We start from the raw sequence: 22725 nt of genomic DNA on the forward strand, positions 1-22725 counted from the left end.
TCTCTGCCTACTTGTGATTTCTGTCTGTCAAATAAATAAGTAAAATCTTAAAAAAAAAAAGGAATTAAGAAAATAATCCCATTTACAATTGTACCAAAAAGAAGAAAATAACTAGGAATAAACTTAACCAAGGAGGCTGAAAGACCTGTACTCTGAAAACTGTAAAACATCAATGAAAGAAACTGAAGATGACACAAACAAATGGGAAGATATTCCATGTTCCAGAACCAATATTGTTAAAATGTCCATACTACCCAAAGCACGATTTAATACTCCCTATTAAAATACCAACAACATTTTTCACAGAACTAGAACAAACAATCCTAAAACTTGTATGGAACCACAAAAGACTCCAAATAGCCAAAGCAATCTTGAGAAAGAAGAACAAAGCTGAAGGTATTACAATCCCAACTTTCAAGATATCAAAGCTGTAGTAATCAAAGAGTTATGGTACTAGAGCAAAACCAGACACATATATCAATGGAACAGAGTAGAGAGCTCAGAAATAAATCCATGCTCTTATGGATTAATCAACCAGGAATGGAGGCAAGAAATATCTAAGGGAAAGAAGACAGTGTCTTCAACAAGTGGTGATGGGAAAACTGGACAGCTACATGCACAAGAATGAAACTGGGCCACTTTCTTAGACCACACTTTTTTTACAAAAAGTAAACTCAAAATGGATTAGAGACTTAATATGAGAAGTGAAGCCATAAAATTCCTAGAAGAAAACATAGGCAATCATTTCTTTGACACTGCCGTATAAACATTGTTCTAAATATGTCTCTTCCGCTAAGGGAAACAAAAACAATCAAGCTATTGGGATTACACCAAAATAAAAGACTTTTGCACAGTGAAGGAAACCATCAATAAAACAGAAAGATAACCTACTGAATGGGAAAAGATATTTGCAAATGATATACCTAATAAGGGGTTAATATCCCCAATACAGAAAGAACTTACACAACTCAACACCAAAAGAGGCAAATAATCTAAGTTAAAAATGGCAGAGGACTTGAATAGACATTTTTCCAAAGGAAAACATACAGGTGGCCAAAAGAAGCATGAAAAGATGCTCAGCATCACTCATTATCAGGGAAATGCAAAGGGAAATTACAGTGAGATATCACCTCACAACTGTCAGAATGGCTAGTATCAAAAACACAAGAAATAATAAGTGTTGGCCAGGATGTGGAGAAAAAGAATCCTCTTGTACTGTTGGCGGGAATGCAAATTTTGGTTCCTCAAAAGTTAAAAACAGAACTACCCTATGATCCAGTAATTTTACTAGTGGGTATTTTACCCAGAGGAAATAAAAATGCTAATTAAGAAAGATGTGTGTACCCCAATGTTTATCACAACATTATTTATCATAGCCAAATTATGGAAGAAACCCAGGTGTCTGGATTTCTGGATGAATGAACCCCTGTCCATCCATAGATGAATGGATAAAGAAGATGTGGCATATAGATACAGATATAGATATAGATAGATACACACACACACAGAAGAAGATGTGGCATATAGATACAGATATAGATATAGATAGATACACACACACACACATGCATGCGCGCACGCATGTGCACGCAATGTAATATTATTCAGTCATAAAAAAGAACAAGATCTTGCCATTTGCAAAAACAAGGATGGAGCTACAGATTATAAAGCTAAGTGAGATAAGTCAAAGAAAGACAAATACATATGATTTCACTCACATGAGGAATTTAAGAAACAAATCAAAGAAAAAAAAAAGAGACAAATCAAAAAACAGACTCTTAATACAGAGAATACTGATGGTTGCCAGGGGGAGGGATGGGTGAATAGTTAAAGAGGATTATAGATAAAGAGCACATCTATCATGATGAGCAGTGAGAAGTGCACAGAACTGTTCACTCATATTGTGCATCTGAAACTAATATAACACTGTATGTTCACTATACTTGAATAAGATGATGATGATGATAATAATGATAATAATAATAGAGGGACACGGCAAAGCTTCCTCTCCTTGCCACCCCTCCTTGCTCCCCGGCAGGCTGAGCCGCCGCACGGCTGCTTACTGACCTGCATGTCTGAGTTGGTGAAGCTGCAGGCCGACAGGTAGTTGGTGTGCATAGCGACGGACTTCTTTTTGGCAGCCATGTTTTCATTTTTGTCAAACGTCAGTGGATACACAGAACACTTATTATCCAGACCACTAGCATGGAAAGAAAGAAGTGTCAAATGCGAATATAAGGCAACAGGATACGAGTACACATTCTCCTTCAGGCAAACTTTTCAAAATGTTTCCTTTGGCAGCATCATGTGTTGTAAACTTTCCCCCCAACGTGGAAGATTTTCAAATGTACCGTAAAATTGAAAGAAAAACAGTACAGTGAGCACCCAGATCCCTTCACCTACATTCACTAACTTTGCCTTTTGTCATATTTGTGGGAGCAAACTCTGAACCCATTTGAAGGTAGATGTAGACATGACATGTTACACCTAAAGACTTCAATTTGTAAATGTACATCTTCTTAAAAAAAAAAAAAAACATTCTCCTAGGTAGACACTAGATCACCATCACACCTGAGAAAACGAACACAAATTCCCTAACAGTATAACCAACCATCTGTATTCAATCTCCCCAGTTGTCCCCAGGATCCAGCGCCCCATCAAGGTTCACACACGGCATTCGGTTTTCATAGCTTTTTGAGATCTTTTAATTTAGAAAAGACTTCTACCTCTGTTTTTGTTGTTCAAACAAGAGATCTTAGGCCAATGGTCTTGTAGTATGTCACATATCCTGGTCTCGTCACATTGTTTCACGATGGTCATGTTCAAGTATAACAATTTTGGTACTACTAGTATACAGGTGATACTGTGTACTCCTTTCTCTTTCTCCTGCTTCACTTCAGGAGGTTTGCGATGCCTACTGTCTCAAGACTGGTGGTGCCGACTTTGATCACTTGGTCAAAGTGGGGAGCACTACATCAAAGCATGGCAAATGTGACTTCCTTATAATTAGTAACTAGGGTTTGCCACTTCAAGACCATGTGAAGATCCTGCTTCCCAACAACCTTTCACACAATGACATTAGCATGATTATCTTGTTTGAATCAAATGTTATTTTAGGAGAACAAAATGGTGACCTTCCGATTCGATCATTCCTTCTGCATTTATTAGCTAATATTTTTCGGTAAAGAAAAACTCCCCCTCCCCTCTCACTGTATACCTGTACGTTCTTTTTTCTCTTCAACTCTGTTATGAGCCATTACTATCACTATCCCATGTGAGGCTCACATTGTCCCACATTTGGACAGTGGAGGGCCCCTTCAAGCAGCTCCTGTTTCTGTTGGATATGACCCCACTGGTCCCTGGATGTTTCCTTGCTTTCTGGAAAAGAAAATATCCTAGGCTCACTTTATCCTCTTCCTGCCCCAGACCTACAATCAGCCTTACTCCAAGGAGCCCTGTTTCCTTTTAGTGGACAATGACATTTGGGGCGGGGTGGGGGCATACTCTCTTCCGATGTCCTGGGGATGCTAGGGGAAACCTTAGCTTTTCCAACTGCTCAAGGGGGCAGGTGTGGACTTGGGATGCCTCTTATCAGTAATTCATAAGCTTGTGGGTGAGAACAATTTCCAGTTAGGCTGTGGCATTGCACCAACATGCTCAGTTTAGTTTTTTTTTTAAAGATTTTATTTGAGAGAAAGAGAGAGAGCACAAGTAGGGGAGGGGCAGAAGTGGGAGGGAAAGGGAGAGAGACAATCTCTCAAGCAGACTCAGCACGAGGCAGGACTTAGACCTACAACCCCGAGATTGTGACCCCAGCCAAAACCAAGAACCGGATGCTCAACCGACTGAGCCACCCAGGTGCCCCTGCTCAGTTTAGATTTTGATGCTCTTTCCTCGCCCACTGGACCCCATATTTTAAATATTTGTTAATATTACACCAATATTTACACCTTGAGCTCCCTTTGCTTCTTTTTCCTAACAAGGTGCAAGGCAGCCAGTGCAGTCAGTCACGGACCGTCTACCACACCAGGGCCAGGAGACAGATACGACAGAGAGGAAGGCACGAGCCGTTCCTCCTCTCTGAGGAGGCTGTCACCACAAACCTGTCTTCCTGGGCCTTGTAAAATTACTCTCTTCCCTGCTTGGCCCCCACCCTCATGGAAATCTTCCCACTGGGTTCAAACAAGAAATAGCTGACAGAACCATTCTCCAAACTACTGCTAAAGACACTGCTCACGGGCCGCCTGAGTGGCTCAGTTGGTTAAGCAGCGGGCTCTTGATTTTGGGTCAGGTCACAATCTCAGGGTCAGGAGATGGAGCCCTGCATCAGGCTCTGCGCACAGCAGAGAGTCTGTTTGAGATTCTCTCCCTCTGCCCCTCTCCCCATTTTCTCCCTCCCTCATTTTCTCCCTCGCTCATTTTCTCTAAAAAAATAAAAACAAACAAAAATAAAGGCATTGTTCACTATATTATTATATCCATTGCAAATTGCAGAAGCATCTACCTGATATATTCTTATTGAAATACAGACCCAGCTAGTTGATATCTCAGTATCAAGTATTGAGAAATGATGTAACTTCTTCAGCTCTATGCATCTGCTAACATTAATGCCCAGTTAGAAACATATTACCCAGAATTTTAAAAAATGCATATAGAGAGTATTTATTATTCCTCATGAGTAAGAACTGATCTTCCCTAAAGAGAGGTCAGCTTTTACCCTCAGCTGCTGGGAGGTCATCTTTGAACCCCTGGAATGGCCCGCCTGATGGGAGAGCAGCCTTGGCTCACAGACCGTCCAACAGTGTGATTTATGATGGGGGCTTTAGGGCACGCACTGTGAGTTCTGACCCCCCCACAGGACCCAGAAATTAAAGGTATTAGCCTAAACCTCTGGGACACACTGGAGACTGAGGGTCAGCTACATAGGCTGTACGTGACTGAGTCCCAGGAAAAACTCTGGACCCCAAAGACTCAGGCGAGTGTCACTGGTTGCTAATCCTCTGTATCATCACGCACGGTGGCCAAGAGGAAGTAATGCCATCCATGACGCCATAGGGAGGGGACGACTGAAACTCCAGGTTTAGACCCGGCCTGGACTCTGTACTGGGCACCTCTTCCTTTGGTTGGTTCTAATTTGTATCCCTGCACTGTGAGAAAACTGTCAGCCTGGGTAGACAGTTCTGTGGTTGTTCTAGCAAATTATCAAACCTGAGGGTGATGGTGGGGACTCCCAAGTTTGTAGCTGAGAGCTGAAATGACAAGTTTTGCAGGGATGGTGTCTTCTTTTTTTTTGGGGTGGGGGGGATGGTGCATTCTAACTATACAGCTGGCCAAACTCCTTTATATTTATCTTATTGTGTGTGTGTGTGTGTGTGTGTGTGTGTATACATACACACACAAATGTATTTACACACAGCATATACACAAATACATATATGCCCATATATATCACGTGTGTATGTCTGTCTCTTATTGTGCTTACCTCATATCCTGGCAAGAAGTAAATGGGAATCGATTTTATATAAACATTACCATTCAGTTACAAAATGGAAATACAACCTACTTTTGCATTATTAAAAAAAATTAGAAAATATGAAATATATGTGTGTGAACATGGGTTCCAAAGGCACACAGGGTCTTAGAAAGTGGGAAGTGAATGAAAAGATGCCCCAGGGGCACTTGGGTGGCTCTGTGGGTTAACCCTCTGTCTTCGGCTCAGGTAGTGATCTCAGGGTCCTGGGATTGAGTCCTGCATCTGGCTCTCTGCTCAGCAGGGAGCCTGCTTCCCCCTCTCTGTCTGCCTGCTTCTCTGCCTACTTGTGATCTCTCTCTGTCAAATAAATAAATAAAACCTTAAAAAAAAAAAAGATGCCCCAAATGGCCCCTCAAAGGGAGGGATGTTGAGGACGACCATTGGTGTGACTCTGGCTGGAGAAGGCTCCAAACTTTTTGCTTAGAGGCCGAGGGTTTTCATTTTTGAATTGAAACTCCTTTCTCCTGATTATAAAAACAACATATGCTTATTTTCAAAATGGAAAATTATAAAAAAGTGAAAACCCCATAGTCCCATCTTCTATAAGGAACTACTATTGGATTTTTTGGTACAGTTCATCACAGACTTCATGCCTCTTTTCTAGACATGGCTGGGATCCTATGGTAGAGGTATTTTGGATGGTTCCAGAATTGTTTAACACAGGGACAGGGAATTATGTTGGCTGCAGCTTTTATTGCCAATTCTGTTAAACTGAGCTCCAGGAGAATAGGGAGAAAAAAAACACCATCTACCTAGCAACCTGAATAATTACTTACCATAATTAAGAAGTCTCTTCTAATGATTGTATAAAATAATACCTTCAACTCATGTCCCACAATTCACTTAATAATTTCCTTTGATGGACACATTATTCCTCCCTACAACCCCCTTTCTTTGCTTTATTTTAGATAATGCTACAGTAAATATTACTGCTCGTGTGGCTCTTCTATATTTTGGATCACTCCTTTCAAGCAAGTGTTAGATGTGTGGAATCACTAGATCAAAGGTTATAAATTTTTCAAGGCTTCCAATACACATTACCAACATGTTTTCCAAAATGTTTGCACCAATTTATAGTCCCAGCTGACAGCGTTTGAGAATAGAGGAGACAGGTCTGAAACTTGAGCTACTGTCAGTCTTTAATGAAAATAAGTACAAAAGAGAGTTTCATGGTTTCTTTTTTAAGGGAGTTCAGGGAGGAATTAAACACATTGCCTAACCAATCAACAAAAACAGTAAGTTCGGGTTTGTTTGCTTGTTTTTGCCCATTGGACGGTGTTTTATGGCAGCCAGGAGATCTGAAAAGCTGCTTGACCCCTACTTACCCACATGCAATGGCGCATCCCGATGGGGCGTACGCACATGCCATCACCCATGTGCAGGGCATGGTGACTGCATGCTCCTGAAACACAGAACACAAGCCTCATAGAAGGAACGAGCAGCGCTCCTATACAAATGTATTAATGTGTGGAGCCCAACATGGGGCTCGATCTCACGACTCATGAGATCGTGACCTGAGTGGAAACCAAGGCGGATGCTCAACCAACTGAGCCACCCAGGTGCCCCTACTTCTTTCTTAGTGTGATACTCCTCTTGTTCTTCTGAATGAATATTGGGGCTCATTTTCTGTGAAAGGTCTGTCAGAATTTCACTTCAGTTCTATGCTTTACCTTATTTACTCAGATTCTCCCTATTTTCAAAATCTACTCTTAAATGGTCCTACATGTGTGCTGTGTTTGTTGCCCTGTGAGTATCCAAGGGCCTCTGTCCCCTGTGGGTCCTGACACCTTCCTGGGTAGGTCAGAATGAAAGCGGGCGACGGCAGGGTGACCTTGAGAGACCCCGTAACATGGGAGCAATGAGAACTAGAAGTAGCAGTTCCTGCTCCTGGCTGGTGGTCGTGTCACCCGCATTCTCCTGCATGCTGACAGGGAACGAAGCCACAATTCGAAACCTTCTGCATCTGTGGGCTTCTTTCCCTGAGAGACATGGGCCCCGGTTCCTGGCTCCAACACCAGCAAGATGTCCGGCCCCAAGCAGGATGGCCACCTGTCCACCCTTAGTCTCTCCCCATCGGTGAAGCGAGAGGATGGGACTAGATGATTTCAGTACCTTTCAGTGCTGGTCTTTCCTGTTATGATTCTCTGTGTTTTTGCGGGAAAAACACGGGCCCTGATACTGCCCACAGAAATTCTGTCACTCACAATTACAGCCTTTCAGATGCCTAGAATAACCCACGCCAGCAAACGGCCACTGTGAGCACAAGGTGCCACAGGCCCCCTTCCTTACAAGTAACAGCTATGTTCCCTGTCAGGGGTCACAGTGGCAACACCACGGTTCCCCAGAAATCAGGCAGTGTGTGCTCTATGACATCCTAGGGCTTTTAAACAGAAGCAACAAAACCCCACACACTCTTGAAGATGCTAAGGCGCGCTGGCAGAAGAAGAGGCCTCCAAGGAAGGAGGTGCTAGAGAGGAAACCCCCTACAAACCGCTAAGCTGCCATCTTTACTATTTCCCAGGGGCCTGACCATGAGGGACTCTGCTCCAGAAGATGGTTCTGGGCCCCCCTTGATCAGGCTGTGTACACCTGTCTACTACAACACTTACTAAACATGTTCAATCATGCAGAATATGGATGCTGCTGGGTTTGAGGCACACAGAGGTCTCTGTCTTATGTGGTGAAAGAGTAGACCTGCCCTGTATAAATAACAGAACCAGTATGGAATACATAGTAGTTGTTACCGTAAAAGGCAACACGAGGCAGGCTTGTGAGCACACCTCCACAGAGATTTTCACCTTTCTCTTTAGTTACGAGTCTAAATGTAGGTCGGATTTGGAGCTGAGCACGCCCAGGCCCAACTTGCAGGCTATCACTGGAGAGTCAGTTCAACTCCCTGCAGCCTCAGCTTCCCCCCGCCTCCACTGTCTGCTCACGTCCACGGTGCTAGAGAGTCCGGTCAAAGACACAGAGGACAGGGGCGCCTGGGAGGCTCAGTGGTTAAGCACCTGCCTTTGGCTCAGGTCATGATCTCAGGGTCTTAGGATGGAGTCCCGCATTGGGCTCTCCGCTTGGTGGGGAGCCTGCTTCCCCCTCTCTCTCTGCCTGCCTCTCTGCCTGCTTGTGATCTTGGTCTGTCAGGGCAAATGAATAAAATCTTTAAAAAAATAATAATAAATAAATGAGTAAAATCATAAAAAAAAAAAAAAGACAAAGAGGGCAGAGAAAGCTGGGGGTTCAGGAACCTCCTACCACCCCTCAGAAGAAAAATAATGTATGCATATGTGAATATGCAGCGTTTTCCAGGCCAGGCCCTTTCCAGCATTAGTGTTAGTGCCCTCTCTGGGGACTCCGTGTGCTCCTGCCTGGGGGAGGGGTTTCAGCTCGGGATGGAGATGGACACGGCAGTGGGCTACTGAGCTGTCCCAATAAACGGTGGGCTTTCTTGGGGTTTCCAACCCCAGACAGGCAGCCAAGGAGCCGGATGACCATGCCCGGGGGTATCTGGCAGGGAAGAGGACAGGGCTGGGGCTCTGAGGTGCTGCTCAAAGCGCCAGGGACAACCTCTTACCTTGTTAGTAGTGAAGGAATCCCACACGATCACCTTCCCATCCTGGAGGGAAAAGAGTCAACAGCTTAGAAGTTGTCAGCCAGTCCTGACAGGGAGCTGCTGAGAACGCTCAGAAGAGCTGTGTCTGGCTGGGTGGCATTCAGGAGACCGCCAGAGTGAGCACCCGGGTATCAGAACCTCCAGCCAATCTCTGAACAGGGAGGGAATGGGGGGCTGAACTGTCCAGCCCGATTACAGGCTCAGTTCTCAATGGGCTACTGCTTGCGGAATACAAAGCAATGCTCAGAGACTTCTAGACCATTTAGAAACCAAGCACTGATTGTTGGTATCTTGTCATCGCCCACACGTCCTGATGAGAAGCTAGACAGGGGTGAGACAGACCTGAAATTACCTCAAGGTACTTGCCAGGTAACTAGTGGTCTCTTACTTCCTCCTTCCCCACCCCCACCAGCCGTCCTGGCTCCTGTGCCCCGTGCTCCCCACTCACTGGGTCACAGCCCCACCAGCACGCATTCCGGGCCCGCTTCTCTGGGCTGCACAGGCCTGACATCAGTGTCACTTCCCCACCCGGACATTTCACGCCTGTGCTGAGAACAACGTTCAACTCCTGTCTGCTACGGTGGGGCCCCCTCCGTAGAGCACTCGCTGCCAAGGGTGGGCTCAGGGCTGGCGAGGCTAATTTCACTTGACGGCTGCTGCAGTCACACTGGGGCTGTCGGGGGTCACCACAAAGTCGTGTGTGTGTCATACAAACCCACACGAGCCCTGGTCCCTACAGGGCAGCCACCTGCCCCGCATGTGATGTGCGGGTCCTCTGGGCCCCCAGACTCTGCCTGACAGAGGAAGAAGGTGGCCGAGTTGGCGGCCTCCACGGCAGGCTTGGTTTTTGTAATCACTGAAGCTGTTTGGAGCTAAATCTGAATGATGAGGTAAGGGCAGGGGGAGAGATGCCACTCAGGGACACAAGCAAGGTTATGATCATCCAAAGTGACATGGTTGCTTTCTTTGCATGATCCACTGGAAGACTTCCGTATTCTTGCTGCATGTGGCTAAAGGGCCCAGGAAAAAAGTCCAAGTGGGCCATCTGGGGCCTTTTGAAACTCCTAAGCACATTGGCTCTTCCAGTCTAATTTCTCTGACTGAACGCCCAAACACACTTGAGGTAGATTAGGTAACAGGGCAGAGAGGAGGGAAGGAGCTCCAGACCCGTACCCTGGGACGCCCCTCCTCACCTGGAGCCTGGCTCTCCGTGTGTTGTCGGAGCTGGCCTTCCTTCTGGCGGCTTCCTCCCCAACGCTGCCTGCCTGCCCAGCCCCACTGCCCACCCACTGTGTGCTCTGGAGAGAAGAAGGCACCCAAGAGGCTAAAATCAGCTATGAAACCAAATGTGGGCCTCTCCACAAGCCCAGATTTATACACCAGGGGCCTGCGAACCTGGAGAGACTACCCCCACCCCAAGCCCTACCCCACGCAGTCAGGCTAATTAATCTCCTGCCTGCAAGAGAGAAGGGCTGCTCTGAGTCACTCCGTCTGCCCCAGAATGTTCCTGCTGTTTCCAGTCCCCTCCCACACCTACCCAGCTGCTAGTCTTCTCTGCAGCAGAGCGGGATGGATGGAGCATGTCAACAATGTCCCTCCTCCCTCTCTAATAAGAACAGCATGTGAGTGACGGAAAAATCCAATATCTATTGTACTTTGAAGGATAAAAAAAAGTCAAAAAGGCTAGATAGCAACATGTGTATCTTGATAACCACTTGGTAAAAAAAAAAAAAGTCTGGAAAGAAATGCTCTGAAATAGTAATAATGGTTGGGACAGGGTGGTGGGAGTAAAACGGTTTCTTTGTTCTCTTTTTCAGGGTCTCTTTAACATGGTAACATACGTAAAAGATAAATGTTTTATGAACATAAAAGAAAGCAAGCACAACATGACACATTAGATCTACAGGTAATACAGGAGATTAAGAACACCTGTCCTTACCAAACGCAACCTGACACAGATGTTGGAGGGTGTGGATTATTTAGATCACGTACAGTTTTTATATTTAAAAGTGCTATTTAAAACCCCAAAATTGTCCTTTGGAAAATCTGGGCTGAAAGTTGGTGGGAGGGGAGTCCAAACTGGCCACAAAAATAGAGGACTTCGGTTTATAATTTTATAATTCAATGCATGTTACATCAAAATGGACATAAAAAGGACCAAGCAGTGATCACCAGACTCCTGACAGTCACACTCTTGTAGAGGCCTCTCCCTCATGTCAGGGTTGGAAAACAGCAGGAGTGAAGGAATGTCACCTTTGATGGCCTGGCTTCGGCCTCCTTCTCCCCCTCTTGCTCTGGGGAAGGCTGGCTACCATCTCGTAAGCAGCCCTGTGGAAAGGTCTACATGGTGAAAAACGAGGGCCTCCAGCCGAAGAGCCATTTTGGAAGTGAGTTTCTGCCCTAATCGAGCTGTGCCGTGACCTCAGCCTGACCAACATCTTGACTGTAACCCCATGAGGGACTCTGAGCCAGAACCATCCATGGGACACTACATCAAAAACTAATGATATACATACTGGTGACTAACATAACATTAAAAAAAAAAAAAAAGAACCACCCAGATAAGCCACTCTTGTCTAGCTCTCAGAACCATGTGAAATAATAAATATTTGTTGTTTTCAGTTGCTGAATTTGGAGGCAACTTGTGATGCAGCAATAGATAAAACTAGTTCGTAAGATGTAGAAGAGACTATGTCAACTACATAAAATGAATGAAAAATTATACTTTACAAAATACGTATCTTAAATTTATTCTTTAAGGCATAAAAAGAGTTTAGGAACTCTTAAACTAAAAGAAGCCACAAGCACTTATGTCCTCAATTTGGGGGGGGAAATGCCCCACTATCTAAAAAATGAATTTCATTCCCAAATACAGCCCTGAAGTATGCTCAGGAAAAAATAATTCTGAATGGCTTCTCAGATATAGTTCACGCTTCAGTTATTACCATAACTCTGAATCCACGCAAATCAGTGACATTCTACAGTCTGCAAGAGAATGCTGCACTATGCTAACTCATGTCCTGTGGAGAATAAGCAGAGGGATTAAGAGCAGACAGGGTTTTCTGAAAAGGAAAGTTCTCTTTCTTCTTCAGTGATCAAGTCAGACTCTTGTGCGCCCTCACAGAGCAGATGCCACCTACCTGGGAGGAGCTCACAATCCTCCTCTTATCTTTGCACCAGTCCATGCAGAGAACCTTGTTCCCATGGCCTTTGAGGGTCCTCCTGGTCTTCATGACAAACTGCCCCAGAGCTTCCACCCGCTCGGCCACCTGGTGCACTAGAAGGACAGGCTACAATCAGTTCCGTCACCAATGACTGGATTCTGAGCCATACACTGGCAAAGGGATGACATGGGTCTTTGTGGCCACAGCATGATTCTCCTGATTTGCTTTTGTTTTACTATTATGCCTTCATAACGCTCTTTTAAACTCAGGAGAGGGGAGAAACAACACTGTCATTCTCTCTTTGTGTTTAATACCCCACATCTTTCAGAGCACTTCTATCTCTGTGTGCTGAGGGATCAGCAAGAAGACCTCATCTACAGAGACGACATGCCTTCCACCACACAGAATTCTCCTGCTGAAGTGCCACAGCTCTGCAAGGTGTGCAGGGCAAGCAGCAGAGCGAGACCATTGTCCCCATTTAACAGGTGAAGAGACTGAGGCTCACGGGATTCTTTGGCTACAAGAAGTTCAGACAGCCAACTGGGAGAGAAGCTGGGGCTTTCGGTTCTTTTACCCACCTTTCCAGTCACAAGGGAAAGTGACTTTACAAGAACTGTCCCACTAGGTGGCGAAACGTGCACCCACACTGCTGTTCGGCAGGCACTGTGACTCCTGGCTGAAGCCCCTGTACCTAGCACAGGCCTGGGATGTGTTGGGCCTCTGGTTACGTGCTGCAGGTAAGAACGAACGAGGAAGCCACCACATGGAGGGAGCCACCACATGGTACACCCCCGGGTTTACTGAAAACTTCTGGTGCCAATACAGATCAGTATTCTACAAGTCTAAACACGTGACCTGCGGGAGCAACCCACACCAGGGAGGGGCTCCAAAAAGGAATCTCTCAGGGGCTGGGCCCACGGCTTCTTTCCTGAGCCTGTCACTGAGGAGTCCCAGAAGGAGCCACGTTCCCATGAAGAGACCGTCATGTCCCGGCCCCGCATCCAGAGGTGAGGAGACTGAGGCTGGGGGACCCCACGGCTTCGCCCCCTTGTGCAGTGCCCTTCTGGTTAGAGGCTGTGCAAGAAGGGAAAACTAGAGCTCCAAACCGCTCCCCTCCCCACTTCTCCTTCCTCCAACTCCTCCGGCTGGGCCTTTGCCCCAGGCAGGTGAGAAGGAGGGAAAGCGGCGTCTGAGGCAAGGGACAGGCCCAGGAAAGGTGTGGTGTCTCAGCACAGCTGCGCAACACAGTGGTGGGGTGGGGTGTGAGGCAAGGCAGCCGGTCCTCTTCCTTCCCAGGAGCTGCTGCCACATGCTGGGAAGTGCCACCTCCCTCGTGGAAATGGGGCAGGAAGGGCCAGACTGGGCTATAGTTTAAGCCTCTGACAACAGCACGACTTTTCAGAAATCCTCCCTCCCTCCTCTCCGTCTCTCTAAACACTGCATTGTGTATTTCCTAAAAACAAGGAACTCTGACAGAGCCACAGCATATTATCAAAGTCAGAACATAAACACCGAAGCGATGCTACATCCAATCTTACAGACCGTACTGAGTTACTCTCCATTGTCCCAATAATATCTTTACAGCAAAAGAAAATCCAGGAACCATGGGCTGCCCTCAACTGTCATGTTTCTTTAGTTTCCAGTTAGTTTTCCAGCGTGGGCTTGCCTGCCGCTGGCTCATGATCAGATGCGGGCAACGCGTGTTTGGAAGGATCGCCACAGACGGACACCGAGTCCCCACCAGCGCGCCCCGTCAGGAGGCACCTGTCGTCCCTTGGTCCTGTCACTGGCACTGTGCACGCTGACCATTCGGTTGAGGTAGTGTCTGCTGGGTTTCTTTACTGGAGAGTTACCATTTTGCCTTTTGTAATGAAACTGTCGCTCTTCAAACTCCGATACCCTCGTTTCAACATCTGTTCATGATTCTTGCCTGAATGGGTGATGATGATGGTTGGCAAGTGATTCTCCTAATTCCATCATTCCTTCTGCATCTTTAGCTGTCTTTCTAATAAAAGGAGCTTCCCCTCCTCTTCAGTGTATTTATTCACCCTTTCATATTAGAGGGACTCATGGATTCTTACCTTATTCAAGGGGTTATAATCCCTCAGCATTATTATTTAACGCTCAACTAGTCGCTGATTTGCTCAGTGGGAGCCCCGTCAAGCAAGTGCCCATACCTTCTGACATGTCCCTATTGTTCTCTAAGCATTTTTTTTTAAAGATTTTATTTATTTATTTGACAGAGAAAGAGAGAAAGACAGTGACAGAGGGAACACAAGCAGGGGGAGCGGGAGACGGAGACGCGGGCTTCCTGCTGAGCAGGGAGCCCAATGTGGAACTCCATCCCAGAACCCTCGGATTATGACCTGAAGGCAGATGCTTAACGACTGAACCACCCAGGTGCTCCCCAAGCATTTCTTATTCTAAGCTCATGTTCTTTCCCTGCTCTGGCCCTAGAATCAGTCACTTCTCCCAGAAGTCTTGGTTTCATTTAATTGCCCCATTTCTTTGTGATAAAAGAATAAGAGTGTGAACCAGTTAAAAGTCTCTCTGAAAACCCAAACTATAAAAAGTCCTTGCTGAACTATGAAGTACTACGTGAGAGGTGTCTGGCTGGCTTAGTGGGTGGAGTGTGCAACTCTTTATCTCCGGGTTGTAAGGTAAAGCCTCACGTTGCATGTAGGGATGACTTAAAAATAAAATCTTAAAGGGCACCTGGGTGGCTCAGTGGGTTAAGCCTCTGCCTTCGGCTCAGGTCATTTCAGGGTCCTGGGATGGAGCTGCATCAGGCTCTCTGCTCAACGGGGAGCCTGCTTCCTCCTCTCTCTCTCTCTCTGCCTGCCTCTCTGCCTACTTGTGATCTCTGTCAAATAAATAAATAAAATCTTCAAAAAAAATCTTAAAAAGATAAAAGTACTACATGAATGTGCAATTATTATGCTATCACTTCCGCTAAAACATTGCATTCTTTTTTTTTTTTTTTTTTTTAAGATTTTGGGTGCCTGTGTGGCTCAGGTCATGACCCCGGACTTCCAGGATCTCTTCCCACATCGGGCTCCCAGCTCCTTGGGGAGTCCACTTCTCCCTCTGACCTTCTCCTCTCTCATGCTCTCTCTCATTCATTCTCTCTCAAATAAATAAATAAAATCTTTTTATTTATTTGACAGACAGAAATCTCAAGTAAGCAGAGAGGCAAGCGGGGGCAGCGGGGAGAGCAGGCTTCCTGCCGAGCAGAGAGCCCGACATGGGGCTCGATCCCAGGACTCTGGGATCATGACCTGAGCTAAAGGCAGAGGTCTCAACCCACTGAGCCACCCAGGTACCCCAAAACATTGCATTCTTTATTGCCACAAATGGCACAGCAGTTTTTTACAGATACATTCTTTAAAACACACTGAATATAGTTTGAAGATGGCGAATTTTCTAAATTCTTATAGGCCGTTTACACAAGTCTGTACCAGCTCAGAGCTGTGAGCACATTTTATATGGTGTTTTGTTTGGAAACTTCACATTGATAATTGCTGTTTTCCCCAATTCAGCATGGGGACAACCAGAACTATTTTATGTCCCTCTCATGAAAATAAAAAAAAATTAATGAATTAAAAAGATGACTCACCCAATCAATATGGGGCCTTCCTTATCTAATGTGAGTCTGACCATATCCCGGCTACTAATAATTTTTTTCTCACTGCATTTTCCTTTCCATATATAGGTTTACTGTAAACCCACTCCATCCCATCTCTATCTGGCAAATCTCACATCTGTTAAATTGAAGAGTTACAGCTTGAATGATGTCTCTAGAACCCTGAGTACATGCCGGGTCAGAAAAGAGTAAGACAGTCCCTGCTCTTCCCGAGCTCATGGTCTGCAGGGGGCAGATCGCAGCTGTCGTGAGGTGACAGAGGTGGTGGGGAGCGCAGGGTAACCCGGCTGACTCTGCCGGCAGCTGCGCCATCAGGAGGGGACGTCACAGGTACCTGGCTTTGAAGGATCCATAGGAACCGGAGTCAGGAAAGGGGAGGCTGAATCACCTTCCAAATTTTGCACCAAAAAACTGTCTTTTTTTTTTTTTTTAACCAATAAACTGTCTTTGATGGCTACTATTTGGTGGAAGATCTAAGGAACCGAGGATGAAAAATTATCCAAAGCTAATTCTAAAAAATTCATTTTGCAACCCAAGTATCCACTGATAGAGGAATGGATAAAGAAGATGTGATACACTGGGTGTTGTGCAAAACCAATAAATCCTGTTATGCTGAAAAAAAAAATATAAATAAAAGAAAGATGTGATACACACACACACACACACAATGGCATACTTCTTATAGAAGAATGAGATCTTATCATTTGTGACAGTGAAATAAGTCAGACAGAGAAAGAGAAATCCATATGACTTTACTTATATGTGAAATCTAAAAAACAAAACAAAACAAATGCAGAAGCAGACCCATAAATACAGGGAACAGACTGATGTTTGCCAGAGGGGAGGAGGTGGGGGATGGGCAAAATGCGGGAAGAGGAGAGGGAGGTACGGGGTTCCAGTTATGGAATGAGTAAGTCATGGGGACAGTGGGGGCATGGGGAACCTGGGTGATGGGCATTAAGGAGGGCATATGTGGTGTGAGGAGCCATGGGTGTTATACCCAACTGATGAGTTATTGAATGTGACATCTGAAACTAATGATGTACTACAAGTTGGCTAATTGAATTCAAATTTTAAAAAGAAAAATACTAAGTCACGGGGATAAATGGGATAAGAGCATAGGGAGTACAGTCAATGATACTGTATAGAGCTGTCTGGGGACAGATGGTAGCTACTCTTGTGAACAGAGCATAACCTACAGAGTTATCAAATCACTGCCATACACCTGAAACTAATGTAACACTGTGTGTCCGCTAGATTCAAGTAAAAAACACAAATGAAAAAAATTAAAAAATGGATCCTCTCTGATTCTACCCCTGGATTGAATGGGGTGAGATCTAAACATCCTCAGATACTTGGATGGGAGGAAAACATCTGCGATCGTATTACTTCCTGTGTGCGTGAGATTTTGGAATTGCTCCAAAACATACATTAGCTACACACAGAAAAAAACCTCCCCAGAATTCCCTAATTAAAAGCTGGAGAGACTAAGCAACGGTGCAGTCTTTCAGACGGTGTACTACATGTCTCCATACAATAAAGTAAAAATATTGACGTTAAACAGAATGGCAAAATGACAGGGGGAGCTATGTAATCCATTGTGTTAATTTAAAATTAGGCTCAAACTCTGAACCTAGTGCAATCCCAAGTATGCTCACAAATAATTAGCACAAACATAAAATCATAAGTTATGAAACACACCAAAATATTCAAAGTGGTTACCTCTGGGTGGTGGAGTTATGAATGGCTTGTTTGCTTCTAGATTTCTAAATTTGTTATAGTGGGCCTTGGTTTATTATGGAGGTACCCTAGAGATACTTGTGTGAGCTAGCTTGTTGCAATTATGAACACAGAGCCAAAGCAAGGGGAGAGATGAAAGGCAGGTTTGCTCTGGGCTCCCTCTCATGGCTGCAGGCAGCATGGAGGAGAGCAGCAGCGAGATTAGTTTGTAGGGAAACTCAAGTCCAGCCTCAGGCCACACAGCATATTTCCTTAAAACTTAGAAAAAGCCAGTCAATGTCTTTGCTTCAGACTAATCCAGAAATTGGTTTTCCTTGGTTTCTCCTTAAACCATAAAATCAGAATAGTCCAAGGCTCCTGTTATCATATAGCCTTTGAGAATAAAACCTTTCACAAAGTTACATTTATAAGAGATAGAAAAGTGAATAGCATCTGATGGTAAGTCCTGTGACTTGCCCAAATTTCCTCTAGATATGTACTCAAGAAATTACATACATCTTCTTTTTTTTTTTTTTAAAGATTTTATTTATTTATTCGACAGAGAGAAATCACAAGTAGACAGAGGCAGGAAGAGAGAGAGAGGGAAGCAGGCTCTCTGCTGAGCAGAGAGCCCGATGCGGGACTCGATCCCAGGATCCTGAGATCATGACCTGAGCCGAAGGCAGCAGCTTAACCCACTGAGCCACCCAGGCGCCCCGAAATTACATACATCTTCTTTGAGTGGCTTTGTTCCTACGCTAGATTAGAATCTGGCCTCAAAGAGGCTGGGACTCTGGAAGAAGCCCCCCGAGCCCCCACGAGGCTGCCATACATGCTCCCTGAAATAAACACAGCATGCCTCCTGCCCTTTCTGGCTCATTCTTCTGTTTAATTTCAAGTTAAGAACTCTTTAAAGTTGAACTCTCTTTTTTGTTCTTGATCTTGACTCTCATTTCAGTTCTCATTTTTTTTTATTATCAAAGCAGGAAATGCACAGATGGGTATACAGTGAAAAGTACCTCTACCTCCCCTCACTCCCTGGGCTCTCTCTAGAGAAAACAAGTTTCTCATGTATCCTGCCACAAATTCAATGCACACACAAGCATCCCTTGTTTAAGCGAATGAGATCATGTTATATATACTGTTTTGTACTTTTTCAATTTCATATTGAGACTTTTTCATATGCATACACGGATTTTTTTTTCCTTTTTAATGTAAATCTCAATTGCCTGAGAGATGGCCTAGCAGGGTGAGAAGGAGAGCTAATACTAGGAGCCCAAACCCTGGCATCTACCCCCACCCCCATTCTCGCTTAGAGTAGCTGCAGAAGCTTAAGGCATTCCCTTTACCCTTCCCTGGATCTCAACAGTCTCCTCATCCATAAGGTTATGGAGAGGAGGGGAAGGAAACTTTTTGTGCCCGAGGACTGAGGCTGAAGCAAGTGACCCTTCTAGTGTTGAGAACTGTGGGATAGGATCTCCATGTCCTAATCCTCGGAACCTGTGACGGTGTTACTTTACATGGCAAAAGGGGCTTTGTAGATGTGATTATGTTAAAGATCTTGAGGCAGGATGATTACCCTGATTTATACAGGTGGGCTCACTATGATCATAAGGGTCCTTATAAGAGGGAGGCAGGCAGATCAGGGTCAAAGAAGGTGAGGTGATGACAGAAAGGTCAGAGCGTGTGGGTCCACAAGCCAAGGATTGCGTGCAGCCTTCAGAGGCTGGAAAAGGCAAGAAAGAACCTCTCCCCTAAAGGTTACAGAAAGAATGTGGCCCTGAAGACCCTAATATAGACTTCTGATGTCCAGAACTGTAAAAGAGTAAATTTATGTTGCTTTAAGCACCTATGTTTATGGAAATTTCTACAACAGCAAAAGGAAACTAATATAAGCTATAACTTCATGATTCTAAAATGTCTTACAATCAAGGAAGGAAACACTTACCCATGGTAGAAGGTAAGCAGAAGGCAGGAGAAACATCCTGTAAGGTGAAACATCTCGGGAGGAGGAAGCTCTGAAGGAATACAGTGAAAGGCAGGGGCCCAAGGCCCGGGGCTATGGAGTTTCATGTAGGCTGGCTTCCCCTTGGGACCCATATAAGCCATTTCCTCCATTTAACATTGGCCAAAGGTCTGACTTCAATCCATATAGAGACAGACCTTTCCACTGTGAGTCCAAAATTCAGCCCTGGCTTCTGAGGGTACTGCATCCTTGTCAGGATGGGGTTCCGTGCTGAAAAGCTCTACCTTGACCTATCTCTCTGCCTTAAGGCCATTTCCCAAGTCAAGGAAAAGGCCGAGAGGTTCCCTGCGGGCAGTCTGCCCTGCTGATGAAGAGCTTCTGGAGAACCTCCTCTGCACAGAGCCCAAAGGGACTGGGCACAGAGCTGAAGTGAGGCTGGGCTGGAGTTTTGACTGCCTGGGCTGGAATCCTGGTCCCACCACTTACTGGCTGCAGTCCCTGGCAAGTCCCTTCACTCAGTTTCCTCATCTGTAACATGCAGAAGTCAGAAGACCTACCTCAGAGGCACCCACCCCACAATGACAGCATCATCGACAGCATCTGCACAATGCAGAAACTGGCAGAGTGAAATGAGACAGACTTTGCCTAGTGCCTCCCAATTGCTGTTCACTACCGCTGGCTGATAATTATCTGGGGATGACAGTATGTCCAGTTCACTTCTTCCTTTCCCAGTCTTGCAATAACTATGTGACCTACTTCTGGCCAATAAAATACAAAATCTGTTGGGAGAAAGGAGGCTTTGGGGAAAACTTCTGCTTTCCTGATAAGAAGGCAAACAAGAGGCTGGTGCCCACACTGCCCCTTCTTGCCCTGGATACAGAGGTTATGTTTGGAGCTGTGGCAGTCATACTATAATCATGGGGCTAACACCAGTGTTTTCAGGGTGATGGAGAAGAAAGCCTGGAGTCTGGGTCCTTGGCACACTAGGCAGCTGAACCAAAGCTGGTGGTCATTGACACTTCTTCCTGTGATATAAGGAAAATAACTCCCAATTTGCTTTATTTGGGGTTTACAGTTAATTGTAGCTGGACACATCCCTAAATAATAAGCGGTTTAGCATGTCTCTGATTTCAAGAATGCCCCTAGGAAAGAAAGCACACTCTATAGAATCACGTCATCTGCTTCTATCAAGTGATTTTCAAAGAAAGGCATCAGGCGCTCAACGACCTAGCATGAACCCCATGTTTCTTCTCCAAATAGATTTTAAAAGGGGTGGTACCAGACAGGAATGGTAGGAGCACAATGTAGAGGGGTGCCTGAGGGTACGGTGGTGGGGGTGGGGTGTGGGGGGGAGGCTGTGCTCAGCAAAGGGAGCTGCCACCCTCAGAGCTGAAAAGCAGATAAAGCCACTTCCCCAAGCCTGGCCCTGAGCACAAACTCTGCTGAGGACAAACCATCTGACGGTAAAGGAAAGTGGATCCCACCAAGAGTCATTTAACCTGGCTATTTAATTGCTGGCTCATAAAAATCACAGAGCCGTTTCTGAATTATGGTGGTGGTCAATAAGTAAGTTTATTTAAGACTGGCATTGCTCTTTTATACCAAACGCGCCGCATCCATTCAAAAGCTTCTTTTGCTTTTTTCCCCCTCTTTTGCTTCTTTTTCCCCTTTGCTTCTTTTCCTCTGCTTTTTCACTCATCTGGTTCTCCACCCCTCGCCCCCCGCAAGGAAAGGGGGCAGAGTGGAAAATGAGGTTTTTAACTTAGCCTGGTTCCTCGTAAAAGCAAAACTGAGAAAAGGCACCACAGTGATGGAGAAAGCTAAATGATGGAAATACAAAACGGGAGTTTACCCTAGGCCGCGCCCACCAGGGCTCGCGGCGTTGGCTACCGCCGACACCCCCCTCCACTCGGCTCGGGCAGCAAGGCAACCAGTTCGCAGCTCCCAGGCAGGTGGTGGAGAGAACTGGTCCCAGGATCCTTCAGGGGATGGTGGGAGGTAAGAACAGCGGCCAGGGGCTGCTACCACAGGCGCCCCAGCCCAGAGGCGGAACGGCCTCCGCTAGAGGGCGGGGGCTCTGCAAGGTGTCCCGCGTCTCCGAGGGCCTCCCTCCTCGGGCCCCACAGCCGCGCACCCCGGGGCTCGGGGCCGCTACCCGCGCCTCACCAGGCGCCCGGGAACCAGGGGCCCATCTCTGGCGCCGGCGCAGGCCTGGCTCCCTCCCGGGGAGGCCCAGCGCCCACCCCACCCCCGCCAGCCGCGCTCCCCCGGGGGCCGGTCTGGTTGCCTCGGCCCGCCTCCCGGCGCGCAGCCCCCGCCCCGGCCCGCACTCACGCTCCACGTCGTGCAGCTTGGCCCGCTCCTCCTCCAGCTTGCCCTTGAGGCTCTCGGCCTCGCTCTTCAGCGACGCCAGGGTCTGGTTCTCGTGCAGCCCGTCGGTTGCCATCTTCGCGCCGGGACGCGGCGGGGAGGGAAGCGGAGAGGCGGGATGCGGGTGAGCGGGCGACCGAGGCCTGGCCGGCGAGCGGGCGGGAGCGACCCCGCGCAGCTCCACCGCAGTCTCCCCGAGCGCGGCCCCGCCCTCCGGCGCTGACGCGGCGGCTGCGAGCCGGGCTGCGGCGGCCGACTCCCCCCTCCGCCAGCAGCGCGGGCGGGCACCCGCGCCCCCTCCGCCCTGGCACCTGCCGCGCGCTGGCGCTGTGCCCACGGCGATGCCCTCGGTGGTGCTGCTGCGCACACCACCCCGGAGAAGCCGGGAGTATCGTGCCCATTTTACGGGTGGGAAAACCGAGGCTCAGTGATGGTAACGTGACTTGCCGGAGGACACGCACCTGGTGAAGGACCAAACTGGGATTCCAACCCAGGACTGCCCGGCTCCTGGGAGCCGGTGAAGTCCCGCTGACAAAGCCTTCCTGCCCTCCCCTTCCCCGGCACCGGTCTCCCCTCAGTGGGCCTTGATAGGCTGCCCAGTGGCTGCTGTCTGCAGAGTGGATGAGCGAGGACCTCCTGCACTACTCATACACTGATACCGGCCTCACCTGGGTGCCTCTGGTGCTCCCCCACAACGAAATCCGAAACTTTCTTCCTTTG

At 46.8% G+C, this 22725-nt stretch overlaps 1 protein-coding gene across 1 annotated transcript in view; it reads right to left on the minus strand.

Moving 5' to 3' along the window:
* GNB5 (G protein subunit beta 5) overlaps positions 1–22231 on the minus strand; it is a 40639-nt gene extending 18408 nt beyond the window's left edge. The window contains exons 1-5 of the mRNA XM_046010180.1: positions 21970–22231; positions 12284–12420; positions 9105–9146; positions 6859–6935; positions 2068–2200 (exon numbers count right to left, since the gene is read on the minus strand). Of these exons, the coding sequence (XP_045866136.1) occupies positions 2068–2200; positions 6859–6935; positions 9105–9146; positions 12284–12420; positions 21970–22081 (501 nt within the window). The 5' untranslated portion in view covers positions 22082–22231. The remainder of the gene's footprint in view (positions 1–2067; positions 2201–6858; positions 6936–9104; positions 9147–12283; positions 12421–21969) is intronic.
* Between the last annotated feature and the right edge of the window lie 494 nt (positions 22232–22725).

The sequence above is a fragment of the Meles meles genome, chromosome 6 (genome assembly GCF_922984935.1).
Source record: "Meles meles chromosome 6, mMelMel3.1 paternal haplotype, whole genome shotgun sequence".
NCBI lineage: Eukaryota > Metazoa > Chordata > Mammalia > Carnivora > Mustelidae > Meles > Meles meles.